This window comes from Danio rerio, chromosome 17 (genome assembly GCF_049306965.1).
Source record: "Danio rerio strain Tuebingen ecotype United States chromosome 17, GRCz12tu, whole genome shotgun sequence".
Classification (NCBI taxonomy): domain Eukaryota; kingdom Metazoa; phylum Chordata; class Actinopteri; order Cypriniformes; family Danionidae; genus Danio; species Danio rerio.
The window spans coordinates 1,142,501-1,162,664 of NC_133192.1; the positions used below are offsets into that span (position 1 = coordinate 1,142,501).

General features: G+C 35.6%; 1 protein-coding gene across 11 annotated transcripts in view; it reads right to left on the bottom strand.

Moving 5' to 3' along the window:
- The window catches only part of LOC101884734 (ryanodine receptor 3-like), a 275,348-nt gene extending 266,737 nt beyond the window's left edge, over window positions 1-8,611 (bottom strand). For all 11 annotated transcript variants that reach the window (XR_012393129.1, XR_012393127.1, XR_012393126.1 and 8 more), the window contains exon 1: window positions 8,486-8,611. Coding sequence is in view for 7 of the 11 variants with exons in the window: in XM_073927942.1 (XP_073784043.1) it covers window positions 8,486-8,533 (48 nt within the window). In the remaining 4 variants the exon portion in view is untranslated. The remainder of the gene's footprint in view (window positions 1-8,485) is intronic.
- Window positions 8,612-20,164: the final 11,553 nt, after the last annotated feature.

Sequence of the window (20,164 nt, forward strand, 5' to 3'; positions counted from 1 at the left end):
GAATGAGAAATAGACAAATTAATAGACATGAACAGACAGACAGATGGACGGAGAGATAAATGTTTAGACAGACAGATGATATACAAACAAACAGACATACAGATAGATGGATAGACAGATGAATAGACAGGAGTCATACAAAGGTATAGACAGAATGTTAGATGAACCGATAGACAGACAAATGCACAGACAAACGGATAGACAGAAGAAGGCACACTTGCAGAGGAAGTGTGGGTGCCTGAGAGTGCAAGCCCGAGAGTGCAGGCCTGAAAGTTCAAGCTCGAAAGTGCAAGCCTGAGAGTGCAAGCTCGAAAGTGCAACCCTGAGAGTGCAAGCCAGAGAGTGCAAGCTCAAAAGTGCAATACTGAGAGTGCAAGCCAGAGAGTGCAAGCCTGAGAGTGCAAGCTCAAAAGTGCAAGCTCGAAAGTGCAAACCAGAGAGTGCAAGCCCGAGAGTGCAAGCTCAAAAGTGCAAGCTCGAAAGTGCAAACCAGAGAGTGCAAGCCTGAGAGTGCAAGCTCAAAAGTGCAAGCTCGAAAGTGCAAACCAGAGAGTGCAAGCCTGAGAGTGCAAGCTCAAAAGTGCAAGCTCGAAAGTGCAAACCAGAGAGTGCAAGCCCGAGAGTGAAAGCCTGAGAGTGCAAGCTCAAAAGTGCAATCCTGAGAGTGCAAGCCAGAGAGTGCAAGCTCAAAAGTGCAATACTGAGAGTGCAAGCCAGAGAGTGCAAGCCAGAGAGTGCAAGCCAGAAAGTGCAAGCTCGAAAGTGCAACCCTGAGAGTGCAAGCCCGAGAGTGAAAGCCTGAGAGTGCAAGCTCAAAAGTGCAATCCTGAGAGTGCAAGCTCAAAAGTGCAATACTGAGAGTGCAAGCCAGAGAGTGCAAGCTCAAAAGTGCAATACTGAGAGTGCAAGCCAGAGAGTGCAAGCCAGAGAGTGCAAGCTCGAAAGTGCAACCCTGAGAGTGCAAGCCCGAGAGTGAAAGCCTGAGAGTGCAAACCCGAGAGTGAAAGCCTGAGAGTGCAAGCTCAAAAGTGCAATCCTGAGAGTGCAAGCTCAAAAGTGCAATACTGAGAGTGCAAGCCAGAGAGTGCAAGCTCAAAAGTGCAATACTGAGAGTGCAAGCCAGAGAGTGCAAGCCAGAGAGTGCAAGCTCGAAAGTGCAACCCTGAGAGTGCAAGCCCGAGAGTGAAAGCCTGAGAGTGCAAACCCGAGAGTGAAAGCCTGAGAGTGCAAGCTCAAAAGTGCAATCCTGAGAGTGCAAGCTCAAAAGTGCAAGCTAGAGAGTGCAAGCTAGAGAGTGCAAGCCTGAGAGTACAAGCCTGAGAGTGCAAGTGCAAATCTGCAGCCAGACCCTTCTCAATCAAGCTCTTTCTAGGTATACTAGAAACTTCCAGGCTAGTGTGTTTAAGGACGTTGGAGCTAAACTATGCAGGACAGATGCTGTAGCCAAGAGTGTATGAGCAGAAATATCTGACTATAAACAGCCCACTACTGAAGTGACAATCTTTAAGCAGAGAAGTTGACATTAATGATCATCACTATTGATGATTGTCTGGCTCTTTCAGTTTGATGTCAGCGTTGGAAAGCATTTATGAAGTTAAGAGTCCTAAATAACCTGTACATCATCATGAGCTGGCATTATAACTGCTCATAAAGCTTCTGGAATCATCTGGGAAATAAGTGCAGAAAAGAAAGCGTGTGGATGGTTGGAGGGGGAGAGAAGATTGACAGGTTTTGTGTTGAATGTTGGACATAAATTGATTGAATTGAACCTAACGATTTATAATCAGCATAATGATTGATCAGAAGTCAAATAAAGACAACCATGTGCTTCACACACACACACATACAGTATATAAACACACATATATGAGCACAAACTCATACACATGTCCAAATTATCAATATATGCACACATACACACATCAATACCTAAACGAAAACAGATGAAGGCTTGATTTTAGTGTTGAAAGTTTAATATAAAATGGAGACACGGTGGCTCAGTGGTTAGCACTGTCCCTTCACAGCAAGAAGGTTGCTGGTTCGAGCCCCTGCTGGGTTTGCATGTTCTCCCTGTGTTGGCGTGGGTTTCCTCCGGGTGCTCCGGTTTTCCCCACAAGCCCAAAGACATGTGGTACGGGTGAATTGGGTTGGCTAAATTGTGTATGCGTGTGAATGAGTGTGTGTGGATGTTTCCCAGAGATGGGTTGCAGCTGGAAGGGTATCCACTGCATAAAACATATGGTGGATAAGTTGGCGTTTATTCCACTGTGGCGACCCCAGATTAAATAGGGACTAAGCCGACAAGAAAATGAATGAATGAATGTTGGACATAAAACGGTGACACAGTGGCTCAGTGGTTAGCACTGTTGCCTTACAGCAAGAAGGTCGCTGGTTCGAGCCCCGGCCGGGTCATTTGGTGTTTCTGTATCGAGTTTGCATGTTCTCTCCATGTTGGCGTGGGTTTCTGACTGATCAGAAGTCAAATAAAGACAACCAACCTTGCTTCGCACAAACATTAACACACAAAATGGTATACATGCTCAGATTATCGATATATACATATAGAAACACGTATATACCTAAATGATTGAACTTAACAAATCATAATCAATATATTGATTGATCAGAAGTCAAATAAAGAGAAACAACCTTGCTATAACCAACACACATACATATATAAACACACACAAGCATATACATGCACAAATAATCTGTAAACACACACATATAAACACATATATGGCCAAATGAAAACAGATGAAGACTTAATTATAGTGTTGAATGTTGGACATACATTAATTGAATTGAACTTAATGCATTCGATTTGTAATCAATATATTGACTGATCAGAAGTCAAATAAAGACAACCTTACTAAAACCAACACACATACATATATAAACAAACAAAAGCATATACATGCCCAATATATCGATATATACACATGGAAACACATATACATCAAAATGAAAACATGCACATACACTAGAAACAGCCGGAAAACATTATTTTTAACACCATACAGCAGTTTCCTTAAATGAAATCGAACTTATTGAAACAAATAATGCTGATCACTAGGGTTGTAACAATATACCGGTATGACGGTTTACCACGATTTGAACGTGCACGATTATCATACCATGAACAATTGCATATCAACGGTTTTAACCCTTAAAGACCGAGACAGCCGCCCGCGGCTAAAAATAAGTATTGCTCTTAAATGTTTAATAACTTTTGATCCGCTGATCCGATTCATACAATTCAAAGATTGGCATAAAGAAGAGAATCTCAGCTGTCCAGTGCTGTATCACATAACATTCGCGGACTTTCAGAGGCTCCGGAATCAGTGCGGATACGTCATCAACATTTGACAACGCTGATTTGACAAAGAAACGCTCGTCACTGTGTCTCCGGACAAATCAGACATGATACATTGATGCATTGTCCCTCCTCCATGCCCAGATTGGTTTAAACTCGCTATATCACAACCAATAAGCATAGGTTTCGCTTTTGTTTGTGGACCAAGCTTTTTGAACAACGCGGAATGAGAGATAGACATACATTTATGCGCGGCTAAATAAAACGCAAAAAAAAAAGTTTTTCATGAAATAATTCTCATACTAAGTACTTTTGCATGCACAGCAGCACAGAAACATGACAAAACAGTGACACAGCAAAGACGAACTGCTGCTCTTGCTGTTTTCAAAGGACGCAAATGAAGGTGCAGCTGTTTGTCTGCATTGCAGACAACCATATCCAAATCCATATCCATAGACAACCATATCCATGCTGGCACATAAACCTAAGGATGTTCCATATTGAATCTAGTTTCGTTATGTAACTATTCATAGTATAGTAAATATTTATATCTATTTTTTTACTGAGGATTTGCACCATGTTTATTTGGACTTTATTTGGACTTTGACACATTATTTATTATTTTCTTATTTTTATTTGTTCATTGTAAGTGGTGTTGTTTATAGTAACTGAAAATATATTATTTGGAAAAAGTCAAATTTGCTTCACTGTTCTATTATTTTGTAACATTTGTAACATACCGTATACCGCGAAACCGTCAAACCGTGGTATTGTTTTAGACGATTATCATACCGTGAAAAATTCATACCGTTACAACCCTAGGTGTAACGATACACAAAAGGCACGGTTCGGTTCGGTTCGGTACGGTTCGGTTTCTGTTTGCGGTGGGGTTAGGGTTGATGTCATGTTACCAGCAATGCTAAGGTACAATTCACTTAATAACAAGAACATCTTACCTTTTTCTTTATTAACTTTGTTATCGCATGTTTAGTACAGTCAGGATACCAGAGTAAACAACTAGAATTAAATAAATACCTTCAATATAGACTAGTCAGAAAAAAACTATTCTCTTTAGTGCAGCCATCTTAACTAAGTAAACTAAAATTAAATAAATAACTGCAGTGTAGACTAGTGAAAGATCTTCTTCAAAAACACCATAATATCCACATTCTCCGATGAGAGGCTTGATCTCTGTGCAGACTCAGATGCTCATTTTTAATTATATGGTTTCATTTAGATAGATAAGTTTCCGTTTAAATAAATGAAAAATATACATATACTGTGTTTGTAAAGTGTTTTTTTATGACATATTCACCAGTAAAATACATTGCGGTTGTGTCTGAAACTACAACTGTTAGGGTTGTAGTCGACTGTATGTTTGCCTCCCGATCTCTCTCTCTCTCTCTCCCGCTCCCTCTATGCCGGTCATTTATGTAGGTCCGCCTTAACGACAGCTGATGCCTGTCATTTCTGTAATTCCGCCTTTTTGACAGCTGATTGGTCTGGAGACCGATCTATCATCATTTGGCGACGCAGCGCGGGAATGTAAAAAGCATGTCAGGAAGAGCGGGAGAGAGAGCGCTTTTTCCTTTGATCTCGTTTTTCGTGTATTTTTCTGACATGATTATGATTTTCGTTGTTTTTGCTTAACTTTCGTTTGGGTAAAATTATTTTGCATTACTTTTGCCCACTTTAAGAAATTTTGTGAGGTTTGTACATTTTTATTTTTAATTGATTTGTATATTATTTTTTAGCTCCGCTCCTTCCCGACAATATAGCTGTATCTCCTCAAGTTCAGTCTCAGTGTAAGGTGGATAGGGAAAATGTCATACGATTTCCATTTTGCAAACACGTAGAAAATGTATTGTTAAAGACATCAGGTAAGAGGTGAAGGTCATCTTTGTTTATTTTATTCAGTATATGGAAGAATGCGGCGCACGGCGCTGAAGACCTTTTTTTTTTCTTTTCATCAGTTTTAGCGAGGTAAGAGGGGTTATTCATGAGTTAGAATTGTTTTATTATATTTATTTCTTTTGTTTGTCTTCACTATCACCCCCTTGCTCGAGTTTAACTAATTTTTGTTTGATACTTTTGTTTGAATTTGTTACTTTATTATATTATTTTTATTAGTGTAAATATTTCTTTTTTTTGTATGTTTGGGCATTATTCTGGTTTTACTTTTGTACATTAAATCACTTTTGTTGGCAGTTCTGTTGCTTACACCCTCACATTGTGAAATTACCACACTTTTTAAATGTTTTTCCTTACAAGTAAGTTTCGTGAAACAGTTGAGACAGACAGGCGTGCACTTTGTCTACGACACGAATTCTATTCCTGTACTCAACTGGAAAACCAAAATGTTTCCACACAGATGACTTAAATGTGTCTGGGGGATCTGCAATCTCAGAACTATGTGAAGCAGCCGTCCTGCGTCCAGTAGTAACGAGTGTGATGCCTACTCAAGTCACATGACATAACATGCACTAAAATACTAACTTTAGAATATAATATTTAGAACAAATCCTCATCATTACTAAAACAATTTAATCAAATATGATATTAAAGATGTGTTTTAATTGGTTTAATTAGTTAGAGACAAGTGACGTCAACCTCAACAATGGGCAGCAGGGGGCGTGAGAGTACCGCGGTACGCCACGAGAGTTTCGCGATACGTATCGTGGTTGGTGTATCGCGATATTTCGGTTGGGTTTTAATATCGTTACACCCCTAATAAACACACACAAGCATATACATGCCCAATATATCAATATATACACACGGAAACACATATATATCAAAATGAAAACATGCACATACACTGGAAACAGCCAGAAAACATTATTTTTAACACCATATAGCAGTTTCCTTAAAGGAAATCGAACTTATTTTAACAAATAATACTGATCACCTTAGCTAATATATTAATTCAAGTGTCAGTCATCAGCCTAAATAATGTTGGCTTTGTTTGATGGTTAACACACATTTCCAATCAACTGTTAGCAAATACACACATACATGCATATGAACACATAAAAACATCTATAAACTGATCAGTGTGTGTAAATGTATGTATGAATGTATGTATGTATGTATGTATAGACTATTTTGAGAGATGTAAACAAAAACAATGGTCCCAACATATTTTCTATTTTCATTTTCTATAGCTTCGGAGAGTCCAAAAAGAGCCACATACTGATAAATAAATGTTATGAAAGCTGTTTTAACAATTACTTATGATTGAATTGCCTCTTGTTACAGTTATGAAATAGCTTGATAACAAGTAGGAAATGTTTATGGGCCAAAGACATGACCACGTTGAAATGGTCTAGATGTCTACTGTAATTAGGAGAACACTTTAATGTTGAATGTTAGACATTAAATAATTGAACTATGATTAATTTGAATGATTCATAAACAATTTATTGATTGATCAAAAGTCAAATAAAGACAACAAACTTTGCTTCACACACTAGTCATGGGTGCGTTTTCAAGGTACATTTCAAGGTGCATGTCCAAATTTTCGATATATATACACACATATACCAAAATAAAAACATGCACATACACCAGAAAATGCAAGAAAACACTCATTTCTAACCCAACACAGCAGCTTCCTTGAAGGAAATCGAACTTATATTAACTAATGACATTGATCACCTCAGCTAATGTCACCAGCCTAAATAATGTTGGTTTTGTTTGATGGTTAAAACACATTTACCATCGACTGTTAGCAAATACACATGTATATGAACACATAAAAAAACATATACATGCAAAAATTATGTGTGTGTTTGTGTGTGTGTGTGTGTGTGTGTGTGTGTATATAATGTTAGACATAAAATGATAGAACTGTGATTGATTATCAATATATTGATTGATCAGAAGTCAAATATCAACTAATGACAACAAACCTTGCTTTACAGTTCGCACACATATATAAACACATATAAGAGGGAACACACAAAAGCATATGCATGCCAAAATTATCGATATATACACACACATACATGCATATAAGCCTAAATAAAAACATATAAATGCAGGAAAGCAATATTTCTAACACCACACAGCAGTTTCTGCCAACGAAACTGAACTAATGGCATTGATCACCTCAGCTAACTAGAGGGTCAGTCATCAGCACAGTAAATACACACATACACATATATAAACACATATGTATGGATATGTGTGTGTGTATATATGAGTGTATATATAGAATATTTGATTTTAGTGATGAATAGTGGACATAAAACAATTTAACTATGCTTTTTAATCAATATCTTGATTGATTAGGAGTCAAATAACACACATATAACCAACACACATACAAATCTAAATACAAACAAACACAAACACAAAAGCATATGCATGCCCAATTTATCGATATATACACACATAAACACATATATACCAAAATGAAAACATGCACATACACTGGAAAACATTTCTAACACCATTTAATTTCTCCTTGAATGAAATAGTATTTATATTAACAGATGACATTGATCACCTCAGCTAACCTATTAATTGGAGGGTCAGTCTGGTAAACACACAAACACATATGTATGGATATGTATATGATGATAGTGTTGAATATTGGAGATAAAAGGATTGAACTATGCTCAATAATCAATATATTGATTGATCAGCAGTCAAATACAGACAACAAACCTTGCTTCACACACACATATAAACAAATACAAACACACAAAAGCGTGTAAATGCCCAATTTATCGATATACACACATAAACACCAAAATAAAAACATGTACATACACTGGAAAACGCAAGAAAACACTCATTTCCTACAAGACACAGCAGCTTCCTTGAAGGAAATCGAACTTATATTAACTAATGACATTGATCACCTCTGCTCATGTATTAATCCGAGTGTAAATGAGATTAACGAGTCAAGTTGGAAATTCTCGCTGAAGAAAAATCTTCACACCACATCAGTCATCAGCCTGAACAAGTAAAACCCCCAAACTGGATGATTAAAATGACAGTAATTGTGAAGTGAATCCCTGACTGGACGCCGCTGCATTATAATGAGCGATCATCTGGCCGCGCTCCGTGCAAACGCACACGATACGACGCGATGCTGACGCGAATATTTCTTCCATACGCAGGGAAAAGGAGATATATTATGACAGAAAAGCCAGCGTTTACCGTTCGCAGAAACTGAATCTCATCCTCCGCGTCTCCTCCTTCAGCCATGATGAGCTCCGTCAGTCACAGCAGCCATAGAGCCGCCGCTCGCTGCTGCCTGTTCAACCGCATTGGGGTTTCGGCTCTGACGTCACTCCTGGCGCATATGAATATTCATACACAGGTGAACGTTATGATTGGACTTAATGGAAATTTTTGGACATCACTGAAAAATGCTAATTTCGTTCACATCAGCCAGGAAACATTAATTGGTTTCGGTGTCATTCCAGAATAAATTAATTAATATAAAACAATTTATACGTGATGCTAATGTTACTAAACGTGACGTGTTTTATTTATATATGTTAGAAATAAAATTTAACTGAAAATTTTATATATTTTTAATGTTATATATATATATATATATATATATATATATATATATATATATATATATATATATATATATATATATATGTACTGGATGCTGTGTCTGTAATATAATTATTTAAAAAATATAGGCCAATAAATTATATATACAAAAATTGACTGAATAGGTTATTGATTTAATGTGCTTACTATTTTTTTCAGTGCCATTACAAAATAAATAAACATAAAACTAGTTATACGTGATGCTAATGTAACTAAATGTGGCTAATATAACAAAGCAGTGAACGAATAAATAATAACTGTTCATTTTATATTATTTTTTTAATGTTTTTGAAATATCTTGTATACACACACACACACACGCACACACACACACACACACACAAACGGGATGCTGTGTCTGTAATGTAATTATTAAAAAACATAGACCTATATATAAAAACTGATTGAATTATTTATTGATTTAATGTTTACTATTTTTTTAGTGCCATTACTAAATAAATAAACATAAAACTAGTTATATGTGATGATAATGTAACTAACTGTGGCTAAGATAATAAAGCAGTGTACAAATAAATAATAATTTTATATACATTTTTTATGTTATTTGTATATCTTATTTATGCTGTGTCTGTAATGAAATTGTTCAAATAAAAAGGTTAATATAAATACAAATTCATTCTGAATTATTTATTGATTTCTTGTATTTACTGTTTTTTTTTAATATTTTTCTTTATTTATATTACTTATGTATTTTTAATGTGAAATAGCCCTAATCATACAATTTCTATTTATTTTATATATATAATAAAATCATACATGAATAAATAAATATAGCAGATGTTAATGTAATTATATTCTATGCATTGAAATTAAACATAGAACTGTTATTTTTATATTGAATCTTAATTTATTGAGGTATTTGTATATCTTGTCATATGGGATGTTTAAAAAAAATATTTCAATAATAAACACACAACTTAAAACTACTGCAGCCTTTACATGCATTTTATTTAACACAACATCTGGCAATATACTGTAGTGTATATATAACATACAATACTTAATCACAATATCAGACAAAGCAGAACCTACAGCAAAGCCAGTCAACAGTATTTAAATAAATACATTTATATACATTAATAAATACATTTATATAAATACATGAACATAAGTTTAATGAATCAATGAGCAAACTAACAAATAAACAAATTAATGAATAAGTGAATTAATGAACAAACAAACAAATAAAGAGATAAAATGATTTAATGAATAAATTACTGAAAAAACAAACAAACAAACAAACAAACAAACAAATAAATAAATAAATAAATAAATTGGTGAATTAATGAACAAACAAACAAACAAATAAATAAATAAATAAATAAACTAACGAATTAATAAATTAATGAATTAACAAACAAAAAACAAATAAATAAATAAATAAATAAAGGAATTAATGAACTATTAAATAAATTAATTAATAAACAAAGAAAGCAAGAAAGAAAGAAATTAATTAGTGAATAATGATCGAACAAACAAACAAACAAATAAATAAAAAAAGGAATCAATGAATTAGTAAATAAATGAATTAATGAACAAACAAACAAACAATTAAATAAATTTATTAGTAAATTAATTAAGGAACAAACAAACAAATAAATAAATGAATAAATTAACGAATTAGTGAATGAAATAATGAACAAACAAACAAATAAATAAATAGAGGAATTAATGAATTAGTAAATGAATGAATCATTGAACAATCAAAGAAAGAAAGAAAGAAAGAAAGAAAGAAAGAAAGAAAGAAAGAAAGAAAGAAAGAAAGAAAGAAAGAAAGGAATGAATTAGTAAATTAATTAACAAACAAACAAACAAATATACAAATAAATAAGTAAAGGAATCAATGACTTAGTGAATGAATGAATTAATGAACAAACAAATAAATGAATTAATGAATTAGAGAATGAATTAATGAACAAACAGACAAATTAATGAATTAGAGAATGAATTAATGAACAAATAAACTAACAAAAAATAAATAAACAAATTATTGAATTAGTGAATGAATTAATGAACAAACAAACAAACAAATAAACGAATAAATTAATAAATATATTTAAAAATGTCACTGCAGGTTTATAAAAAAATGGCAAAATAATTATTCAGTAATAAACTTAAAAATACTCAAATCTAGCCTTAAGATGTATTTTATTCAGCACGACATCTATATATATTAAACACCTATATATATTATACACATCTGGCTATATACAATATTTATTCACATTTGCAGACAAAACAGTACCATTGCCATGATGACAGTAATATAAAGTCAATGTATTAAAGACAGCAATATAAAGATAACATAATATTAAATATTCTTCAAGACACTAGTATTCAGCCTAAAGTGACATTTAATATTAAATATTATATAGACATACTGTGAACATTTCCTGAATCCGTTCAACATCATTTGGGAAATATTTAAAGAAGAGTGAATATTGCAAGGGCGATTTGAGAGCTAAGCCGGTGCCGGTGTCTGTTCTTCTTTAAGGAGCTAATAAATGACTTTAGCTCTTCATGTCACTGAGTAAAATAGATAACTGGGACACTGTATTGGGCCTGCTGCTGTTTTCAAGGTCACACACACACTCTCTCTCTCTCTCTCTCTCTCTAATTGAGCTCTGTACATTGCTGTAATGATGTCAGGCTCACAATGGGCTGTAATTGCAGCAGATAAACAGTATATTATATTTACACAAACAAATATAAAGCGATGACATAAGACGCCTCCTTTGAAATGTTGCACAGTGATCAAGTCATTAAAAAAACATGAGAACAGAATGAAGTGTGTCATTGATTCCTCTCCCCAGTGACCCAGTGGCCTTTCTGACTGCAAATGGGAAAATTCATCACAATATTTTGGGAAAGGGCAAACTGAAATCTGATATGTGGCCAAATAGCAACAAGCATGAACAAAAACATAATTGAATATACACATGATGAGTGGCACGGTGGCTCAGTGGCTAGCACGGTGGCCTTATAGCAAGAAGGTCACTGAGTCCCAGTTGTGTTGATGTTTCTGTGTGGAGTTTGCATGTTCTCCCTGTGTTGGTGTGGGTTTCCTCCGGGTGCTCTGGTTTTCCCCACAGTCCAAACACATGCACTATAGGGGAACTGATCCACTAAATTGGCCGTAGTGTATGAGTGTGTGTGTGAATGAGTGTGTAGGTGTTTCCCAGTACAGCAGCATACGCTGTGTAAAACATATGCTGGATGAGTTGGCGGTTCATTCCGCTGTGATGACCCCTGATGAATAAAGGGACTAAGCCAAGGGAAATGAATGAATGAATATACAGACGATTTTGAGAGTTCAATAAATCTTGAGATTGAAAGCATTTTGCAAGATGTTTGTGTATTATTTCAGAAAACACGAGAATTGAAGGAAATGATGCTCTGCAGTTTGAGAAAAGACGTCACAAAATCATTTTAGTGAGAAAAGGTCATTTTAGGCTGCAGATTTTTTTTTTTTTAATGTATCCCTGTAAAACCCTGGAGAGACTGATTAAATAAATGGAAATTAATTATAAAAAGATACACATTTCAAAGGTCATTTGCTGGGTTTTTACAATTTAAAAATATTAAATGTTTTCTATTTTTCATAATTAATATTTATTTAAAATTTATTTATAATGTTCAATAAAATATAATTGTTTTTTAATTCATCTAAAATTTTAATTATATTTTTGGTCATATTTGATTCAGCATTTTTACATTTAAAAATACAAAAATTCATACAAAATAAAAGCAAAAACCAAACCATTGGGTTATTTTATAAGTAATACAAAGTTAAATACATTTTTTTGTCAATTTTTTACCCAGTATTTAATTTTTCATCCATTTATTTCAGTCAGCATAGTCCCTATATTTATCAGGGGTCACCACAGCGGAATGAACCACCAACTTATCCAGCATATGTTTTACACAGCGGATGCCCTTCCAGCTGCAACCCAGTACTGGGAAACACCCATACACATTCAAATTCACACACTACAGCCAATTTAGTTCATCAATTCGCCTATAGTGCATGTGTTTGGACTGTGGGGGAAACCGGAGCACCCGGAGGAAACCCACGCCAACACGGGGAGAACATGCAAACTCCAACTGACCCAGCCACGACTTAAACCAGCAACCTTCTTGCTGTGAGGCCACAGTGCGACACCACTGAGCCATGCACTTAAAAATCTAAAAAGTAAAAACCCAAACATTGGGTTATTTTTTTAATTTATTACAAAAATAAAATAAAACTTTTGTCTATATTTGACCCAGCATTTTTTATGTAAAAATGTAAAAAAATTAATTACATTTTAAATTTAAAGTAAGTGTTTAACCCAACTTGGCTTATTTCAAACCAAAATTTGGTAAAATATGGACGAACCCGAAAGCTGGGTTTAATTTGGTCATATAATTTTTATTAACAATTAACCCATGTTTTTTTTACATTTAATAAAAAAAAATTGTTACACAACTGGGGTTAAAACATCCCAGCATTTTTTTTAAAAGAGAAGTTGTTTTATGCAGTGTTCGCCACCTTAAGTTAAAGTGTTACCTTAATTAAAACTTCAATAAGGAAATCATGAATACAAAGCAGCAGATGATTCATACATTTATCAAGGGTGGAAAGAGCACTGAAAAATCATACTTAAGGAAAAGTACCATTACTTGCCTAAAAATGTAGTGTGAGCAGAGTAAAAGTGTCTGCTGTAAATATTACTCAAAGTATGAGTAAAGAGCAGCCCTTTCAAAAGTACTTAAGAGTAGTGAGTAGTGAGTATTATGCTGTATAAAGCTGATGTGTTTATATGTAATTTGTGGATGTGTGCTCGGTTAAAATAGCTGGGGTAAAAATACCCCAACATATAACCCAACTACAGTATAGGTTATTATAGCACCTTCCCAACTAAAGGTTATTTTAAGCCAGTCTATTGGTTTTTTTTTTCATTCTTGTATTACTATTGCTAATATTACTATTATTACTATTCAATTTATAATTTGTGTAAATAAATAACATACAATATTAAAAAATATTGAAAACGCTGTTTTCCCTAACATTTTAGTTCCAGACACATTTGTTAAAATAAATCAATAATTACAAACAATGAAGAAACAGAACAAAGCAGACAATTGCAAACTGTGCAAGTAGAAAATCCAGTGTTGATGGAGCAGAATATGGAGCTCTGTGTGCTGTAGAGGCTGTCCAGCAGCTGCAGCAGCTTCACTCAGTGTCAGTGTACAATACCTTTTAATCACATCTAAACGCTTCTAAAAGATGGTCTTGGTGAAACGGATATATAAACACGACACAGAGAGATAATTTGATTAAAAAATAACAACAATATTATTGCGTTATAGCTTTAATCTGATGTCATGTTGGTGTCTTGTGCCTGCTGGGTGTTTAAGGCCATTTCGGTCATCATGCAGTAAACATCCGACATCTTCTAATCTAACCAGTGTCGTGTATGTAAACAGTCTCTGGGTCAATGCGTGTGTAGCAGAGGCCAGCTAGTAGGTGCTGTGCAGGTAAACCTCACTCCTCTGGTCTCTAAAGGTGCTCTAGAGACAGATACAAGAGGTCCTGGGCTTTAGCCTCCTTCACTGCAAAAAATGCTTTTCTTACTTAGATTTTTTGTCTTGTTTCTAGTCCAAATATCTAACAATTTCTAAATCAAGAAGAATTTTCTAGACAAGCAAAACATATTTTCTTGTTTTGAGAAATAATATGCAAATATTAAGTGAGTTTTTCTCAACTTATAGCAAAATAATATTATAAGCAAAATAATCTGCCAATGGGGTCAGCAAAATAATCTTACGTCAAAAGAAAAAACAAGATTAATTTGCTTACCCCATTGGCAGATTATTTTGCTTGTTTTAAGGAAAACCTCACTTAATATTGGCATTTTATTTCTCAAAACAAGACAATTTGTTTTGCTTGTGTAGAAAATGCTTCTTAATATAAGAAATTTTAGATGCTTCGACTAGAAATAAGACAAAAAATCTAAACAAGAAAAGCATTTTTTGCAGTGTTGGTAGAGCAACCGACTCCCATGCGGACGATCGCCGGTTCGATACCAACTCGGAGCAGGTTGGTTGGTGTGGGACCGGCGGGTCTACATTGGTGCCATGACCCAGATGGGAGTGGGGTTGAGGGGGATGAGTGTAATGGAGGCCAGCTAGTAAGTGCTATGCAGGTAAACCTCACTCCTCTGACCTCTAAAGGTGCTCTAGCTACAGATGATAGAAGCCCTGGGGCCTCATGTATCAACGCTGCGTACGCACAAAAACTTTGCGTACGCCAGATTTCACGCTCAGAATCGCTCACGTTTGGATTTACTAACAATGAACTGAACGTGGGAATGTGCGCAGGTTCACGGCAGCTTTTTGGCAGGCGTACGCACATTTTTTGTGCGTGTCTGTTTTATTTCCATTGGCGACTCCTAGAGGCAGTTGTGTTAAATTCTTCTCTACAAAGTGTCTGATCCTTGCAATGGCAGCTGTATGAGACGGGTTCATCTAGTAGGTATGTAAGATTTCCATACCATACAGTTGACCAGCTAAACATTAAAGCACAATTTGCAGCGGTCGCCTGTTTTCCCAATGTAATCTGAGCGATCTACTGCACGCACATTGCTATAAAGACACTATCTGAAGATGAATTTGCATGCGTGAATCAGAAACATTTCCATTCAATAAATGTGCAAATAAAATATGATGCACAGACTTATTAATGATTCCTACTAGTCTTTCTCGTGATAAATAGTAGGCAAAATATGATATGTAGCGGGGAAAAAAGGAAGAAAGAGTTCATCAGACGCTGGATTCGAGCCGAGTTCATGCTCGAACGTGTCAAAACATGATCACATGCGTCTTACGAGCGCGCCACTGAGACTGTTCAGAGTTGTGCAACATTTTTCAAATATAAACCAAACTATTTTTTTTTAATGCACTCAGTGCGATGTTCAGACCCAACTGTGTTAACCGCATCAGCTAAACTCTCCCACTCTATTTTTTTTCTTTTGTTGTTAATTCCGAAAAACAAACTTGCAAATAACACCGCTTTTCTCCGATCTACCTCCGAAAGCAGCACCTCCAATTCACATTCTGTTCAAAGTTTCTCTTTTTGCTTGCTTTTGCCATTGCTTTTTCGTTGGGTTTTACCATTAGCATAGTCATTAGCATATTCATACGGGGGAGGAGGCAGGGAGGGGTTATGTGCTCGTGCATGTTGCGCTCAGTTTCACGTTCATTCGGATGTACAAAAGAATATGCGTGAGATTCGGCGTACGCAGTGTTTCATACATCTGCATTTTTTTCTGCGTACGCACATTTACAGCTTTGTGCGTACGCAATGTTTTAGTAAGATTTCCACGCAAGTCTTCGTACATGAGGCCCCTGGTCTTTAGCCTCCTTGATGGAGCAACCGATTCCCATGCGGAAGGTTGCCGGTTCGGGACCAGCTTGGAGCGGATTGGTTGGCGTGGGACTGGCAGGGTAACACGAGTAAAGATTTTGGACACTTTTAATGCTTCCAAACACTTTGCTGCATTTATAAATCGCCCATGTCTTAAGGAAGTTTATTATCATGTGATTTACCTTCTATGTAGGGTTGCCACCCGTTCCTTAAATAAGGAATCGTCCCGTATTTGATAATGAAATTGCACGTCCTGTTTTGAATCAATGCGAGACGGGGTCTATACCATATTTTTTTATCAATTTTTTTAAAGCAGCTTTTCATGCACGCGCATTTTATGAAGATGCCTAATTTCCTGCGTTTGATTGGGTAATCATTGTTAGTTTGATTAGAGTAAAACCATGTCAGCAACTGAAATCACAGTGAAATGAATGGCTACAGTCAAACGTTATCTCAGAATGAGATGTGGTCTGGTTTTCACACACTCGGTCACAAATTGTAATTTGTAAAAATTCTGTAAACACAATGTAAGTGGATCACGTTCCAATGCAATATTATGATCTGTTTGTTAAGGTTAAGTCAAGCACATAAGCATTCATTTATTACATGAAACATTACATTTAATAGCTTAATAAACAACATCATGCAAAGAAAATAATCTAGTAAATTCATTCATTCATTTTTCTTGTTGGCTTAGTCCCTTTATTAATCCTGGGTCGCCACAGCGGAATGAACCACCAACTTATCCAGCAAGTTTTTACGCACCGGATGCCCTTCCAGACGCAACCCATCTCTGGGAAACATCCACACACACATTCACACACACTCATACACTATGGACAATTTATCCTACCCAATTCACCTGTCAGGCCCGGATTGGCTAATCGGGAGGACCGGGAGAATTCCCGGTGGGCCGGTTCATTTTTTGGCCGTGAGGGCCGGTGTCCCTAGCTCCAGAATCTGTTGCTCTCAGCAGACACACTTTTTAAATGTATTAATTTATATTCTTGACCACAGTCTTCTTATTCATTATTTTAGCGCAGCTCTGCTCTTTATATATAACCAGCCTGCAGGTTAATGATGATATAACTCAGATGAGTCACTCTTCAATATACAGCTCTTGTTGTCCAGTGGATAGCACGTTAGAGTACGATGCTGCCGTCCCGGGTTTGATGCTCGTCTGAGTATGTTATTTATTTATTTTTTTATTGTTAAGACATATAATACTGTTAGGGTTGTTGAACATTTTAAGTTATAAAGCAGCTGTTTTCTCAAAAAAAGACGTGATATTGTAATTAGAAACTGAATTGGAAATGACCTTATTTTAATATAGTCAGTCGTGAACTGAGGTGGGCCGGTGTCACACAACCAGCGACCGCTTTCCAGAGATCGCTGGTTCTCACACGAACTCAAAACTACATTTCCGCATTTCCCAGGACTACATTTTCATACATGCACTGCTCCCAAACACGCACACCTGTTCATTCATCTATCCTGATTGCAATCACCAGCTGAACCTTGTCACAGACTGATATCACTCCATTCACAAGCCACTCTTTCACCCTTCCAGTTTGCAGAGTCTTGTTTTCCCAGTGTGACATTACGAAGCGTTTCTCCCTGTCTTGTTTCTCTGTGTTTAGACCCTAGCCTTTTATCCTTGTTATCCTGTTTAGCCGCCTGCCTTTCGACCTTTTGCCTGCTTATATCGACTACGATTCTGGACTGTTTATACATACCCGTTTGCACCTGATTTGACCATTGCTTGCCTGACATTGAATAAACCTGCATATTGGATCTTACCTCCTGTTGTCCTCTGTCACTCCACCCAGTCGTAACAGCCGGTCTGAGGCTTGAAACTCCAGGGCTGAAAAGGAGTCCCACTCCGGCCCTGTCACCTGTACTGCATGTTTTTGGACTGTGGGGGAAACCGGAGCACCCGGAGGGAAACCCACACTAATGAGGGAGAACATGTAAACTCCACTCAGAAATGCCAACTGAGCCGAGGTTCGACCCAGTGACCTTCTTGCTCAGAGGCGACAGCACTACCTACTGCGCCACTGCCTCCCCCCACTAGTAAATTACAACTGTCCATATATTAAATTATTCATTCATTCATTTTACTTTTGGCTTAGTCCCTTTATTAATCCAGGGTCGCCACAGCAGAATGAACCACCAACTTTTCCAGCATGTTTTTACGCAGTGGATGCCCTTCCAGCTGCAACTATTTCTATTTTCTGCAACTATTCGGCAAATATTTTAGCCAAAATCTGTTATCAATTCCACCCTTTAAAGTTGGGTTCATTAGTATGTTCTCCTCTCTAGGTCACAGCAGCTGAGTTAACTCAGGTGTATCACACAACATCAGCTATATCAGTGCTGCAGAGTGGTAATAAAGTAAGACTGACTGCATCTGTTTACACAGATTTCAATAGAAGACAGTTTATTTTAATGTCCAGGTGTTCACACTTTCCTCAAAACATATTTTAAGTTGTGATTTACCACCACTGACATGCTATTGGGCCTGTGATTGGGGATGTGGCCCCTGCTGCAGAATGCGTCCCTTATTTTTTTGTATTAAAAGTGGTAACCCTACTTCTATGTGCGATCTGATTGGACAGGAATCACAGGACTGATTTCTCCAATCCCCATAGATAAGAAATAATACAGTGGTGACTGCAGGCTGAAGGAAAATATTGAGTAAAAGCACCAATACTGCACTAAACATGCACTCAAGGGGAAGTAAAAGTGAACATTTATAAAAAAATACTCAGCAAAATACAAAGACTAAGAAAAAGTAATATATTACAGTAGTTTGAGTATTACTTTACACCACTGTATATTTATTTATCATTATTAAAATCACTATTGATTTTCTGCAGATGAAGGTGAAAAATTGTAGTGTCACAACTATTGTGTGTGTGTGTGTGTGTGTGTGTGTGTGTGTGTGTGTTTGTGTGTGTGTGTGTGTGTGTGTGCGTGCGTGCGTGTGTGTGTGTGTGTGTGTGTGTGTGTGTGTGTGTGTAGCTATTGTTATTGTTTTTTTTTCATAAAACTGAAATCATCATTTTAACTAATTCAGTTAAGTTAAACAGAATAATTTTGTCTACTGTGTGAGTTATTAGTGAATAATTTAATAATAATTTAATTAAAAGTTTAAGTAAAGAAGAGTATTTAATTAATAGTTTAATTCAGTCTAAATATAAAGTAAATTCAGTGTTTTCAGCTGTCACATTGAGGAAATCTCTTGTTCTCTGCTGCATTCTAGTGGTGTGACTGTAAAACCACATGCTAATGACCTGATTTATGTATAAATTAAAGGTAAAACTAACATTATTGATGTTGTGTCTTTATAAACATCTGTAAAATGCCTTAATAATATAAATTAAAGATTTATTAATATAATACACGTATCCAAATCAGACTATTATACCTAAATTATTAAATAAAAATTGTATAAATGCACACTTTTGGAATATGTTGTTTCTTATTTACATAAATGTATATTTATTTATTAAGTTTGTATATGTTATATTTTTTAGTTTGAAATTGCTAATTAAAGTGAAACACCTTTATTTTTTTCATCCAGTTCAAGATGCATTACTATAGTTACTGTAACTACAATAAACATACAGAGAGTTTATTCAGGACTGGAGCTTCAACTCCGTAAGCAACTCTCCTGTGTTTTATTCTGTACGTAAATAAATAAATTGCCAAAAATATTGTACCGTTATACTAAAATATCGCTTTAATAAAAACTATTATGCATTAAAATATTTATTAAATTATTTTACTAGGCTTTTTTATTATTATTCACTGTTATTATTAAATGCTTCATTGTT